Source organism: Cyphomyrmex costatus, unplaced genomic scaffold (genome assembly GCF_001594065.2).
Source record: "Cyphomyrmex costatus isolate MS0001 unplaced genomic scaffold, Ccosl1.0 C2337049, whole genome shotgun sequence".
Lineage (NCBI taxonomy): Eukaryota > Metazoa > Arthropoda > Insecta > Hymenoptera > Formicidae > Cyphomyrmex > Cyphomyrmex costatus.
In genome coordinates, this window is record NW_017274819.1 from 1 (window position 1) to 2479 (window position 2479).

The window sequence follows — 2479 nt, forward strand, 5'->3', positions numbered from 1 at the left end:
CTCTATTTCCAATCGTCCAATAGTGTGAAGTCTCTCTATTTCTTCTCTCGTACCAGTGCTCCGGTCGAGTCTCCTAAAGAGGTCGCCAAAGATTTTAGCGTAAGTCGCACTATGTATCTACCGTCCGAATTTCGAGAAAAGAATTGGAACAGAATTGCGTTTCACGGTCTGCCTCATCGCTACTTAAAGATTTTTCAACTGTCTTTGGAATATCTTCTTGTTTCCAGAAATTAGTTAGCAGATTTTGTAAATCATGGTCAACGTGACAATGATAAGACCCTCCTTGAATTTCACGAATGCCATGAGAGACCGGTCCGGAAATGGCCCAACCAAACAATGTTAATTGTTCAATAGGTGAGAATGATCTCCCTTTCCTTAACTCAGGCTTAATAATCTGGCCGTAATGATCTGCGCCAATGATGATGTGAATCGGTCCCGGCTTACCAAAGTTGATATCTGCCAGTGGTAAATCGTTTAAATGCGTCCAAGACGTATCAATTACGATAAAAGACGGTATCTCACAAGTTAGCCGCGGAAGAATGTAGGCTTGTAAAGAGTAAGAATCATTAACGTCTAACAGAGAGTGAAGCACAATATCTACTGAGCCTTTAGTACGTCCTGAACACGTCCCACCAATGCCTAATAACGGAATCGTAGCGGCTTTTCGTACAAGTCTCAACCGCTGCACCAGACTCTCTAAAATGAACGACAACTCCGATCCAGGATCTAATAGTGCCCGGGCGGTTACGAAATCGCCATCGCGAGTTTGTATTCGAACTTGGCATGTAGCTAATAAAGTAATTGGCTTCTGACTAATAACGCGTTGAACATGACCATCGGACGAAGCTTCTAGTCATTTAGTTTCCGCGCTGGACGCTAATGATGACGAAAAGTGATCGAGCGAATTGTTTGAATTAGTTTTAGCTACGGATTTTTCTTCAGATTTAGTATCCCTATGCAGAGAGGTGTGATGTTTACTACCGCATTTTCTACAGCGACGAGTACTCTGGCAACGACTGACGATGTGATTTCCTAAACAGTTAAAGCATAATTTTAACTTCAAAACTGTGCGTTTGCGATCCTCAAACGGCTGGGCTAAGTATGTCGGACAATTAGATATGAAGTGAGATGATTTACATACGCGACATTCTGATCCGTCCTTAGAGGACGAGGCTACAGCTACCAAACTGCGTGATTTAGTATCTGACTTGTTATGAGAGTATGAAAAACGCTTTTCCTTCCCAGGCTGATTTGACGCGGAAGCTAAACTTTCCCACGCTCTAGAGTAACCGATTATAAACTCCTCAAATTTCTTCCAAGTAGGAAACGAAGTCGAGGGTCCGAGCTCTACTTCCCATGCTTCACGTGTGTACGCATCCAGTAAACGAGCTATCAAATATATTACTAGAGGGTCCCATGAGCTTGTACTGCAATCCAGCGCTTCTAAAGCTCCTAACGATTCGGTGACTGTGGCAATTATCGTATTTAGTTCCTGCGCTGACTTTGTCTTCATTGGTTTCAAACGAAACAGTCTATCCAATTGCGCAGAGATTAACACTCGTTTGTTCTCGTATCTAGAAATTAAAGTCTTCCATGCGATAGAAAAGGTGTTTTCATCGACTTTAAGATTTGTTACGAGCCGCGCGGCGTCTCCTGTCAAGCACGTTTTTAAATAATGCATCTTCTCAACGTTAGTGATATCACGATTATCGCCTACCATCGATGCAAACAAATCATGGAACGATCTCCACGTGCTATAATCGCCAGAGAAAGAAGGTAGCTTAATCTTTGGTAAATTTCCTCGACGACTCCCGTGTCGGACTTCTGGCGGTGACTTCTCAGACCACCGTGACGAAGAATGAGAAGCTTCTTTCTGTTCTTGTTGTTCGAGTAGTACAGCCTTTGCTTGGACATAAAACTCCTGGCATCTCTCATACGTTCGTTGTTTGACATAAGGCTCATCCTCGATTCGCTCTGGACACTCAAGGCACATTTTCTCATGTTCCATTCGAAATTTGACCCAATTGGCCTCAAACACTTCCAACCTAGTAATTAATAGATGGCGAGACACTGAATCAGACGATCCCTCAGATGCGTCCTCAGCGGCGTTTTGAATTAATAGAAATCTGTTCATTTGCATCAATACTTGCGCACGAAATTGATCCATGGTTGAAACAAGCGCAACGTCTTCCTTTAGATAGTAGCGGGATGAGACGTGCTTAGCAACAATAGATCTCCAAAAGGAATCTGATAGATATCCGGTACAATATCAGCAACTGCAAAATATCATTAATTAGAATTAGCTTTATTACGCGGCGACAACAGACGCCCGACGCATTAAATCGTTTACTGTTTGCTGACAGTCAACGCCGCAGCTCACGCCCCGCGGCGGATCCGGCTCGAAGGACCAAAAATATGTTCGGTTAAGAACGTTGAGGATAGATTCGGCCTGCGGGACGTGAGCAAAACAAAACGGCAT

At 43.5% G+C, this 2479-nt stretch overlaps 1 protein-coding gene across 1 annotated transcript; it reads right to left on the bottom strand.

Annotated features, from left to right (window-relative positions):
• Positions 1-121: 121 nt before the first annotated feature.
• Positions 122-2167, bottom strand: LOC108771297 (uncharacterized; the record flags this gene model as incomplete). The annotated part of the gene is made up of 3 exons (XM_018550840.1): positions 1142-2167; positions 929-1032; positions 122-812 (listed from the first exon to the last, which is right to left on the bottom strand). Coding segments are annotated over exons 1-3 (1821 nt in total), but the record flags the coding sequence as incomplete, so codon positions are not given.
• Between the last annotated feature and the right edge of the window lie 312 nt (positions 2168-2479).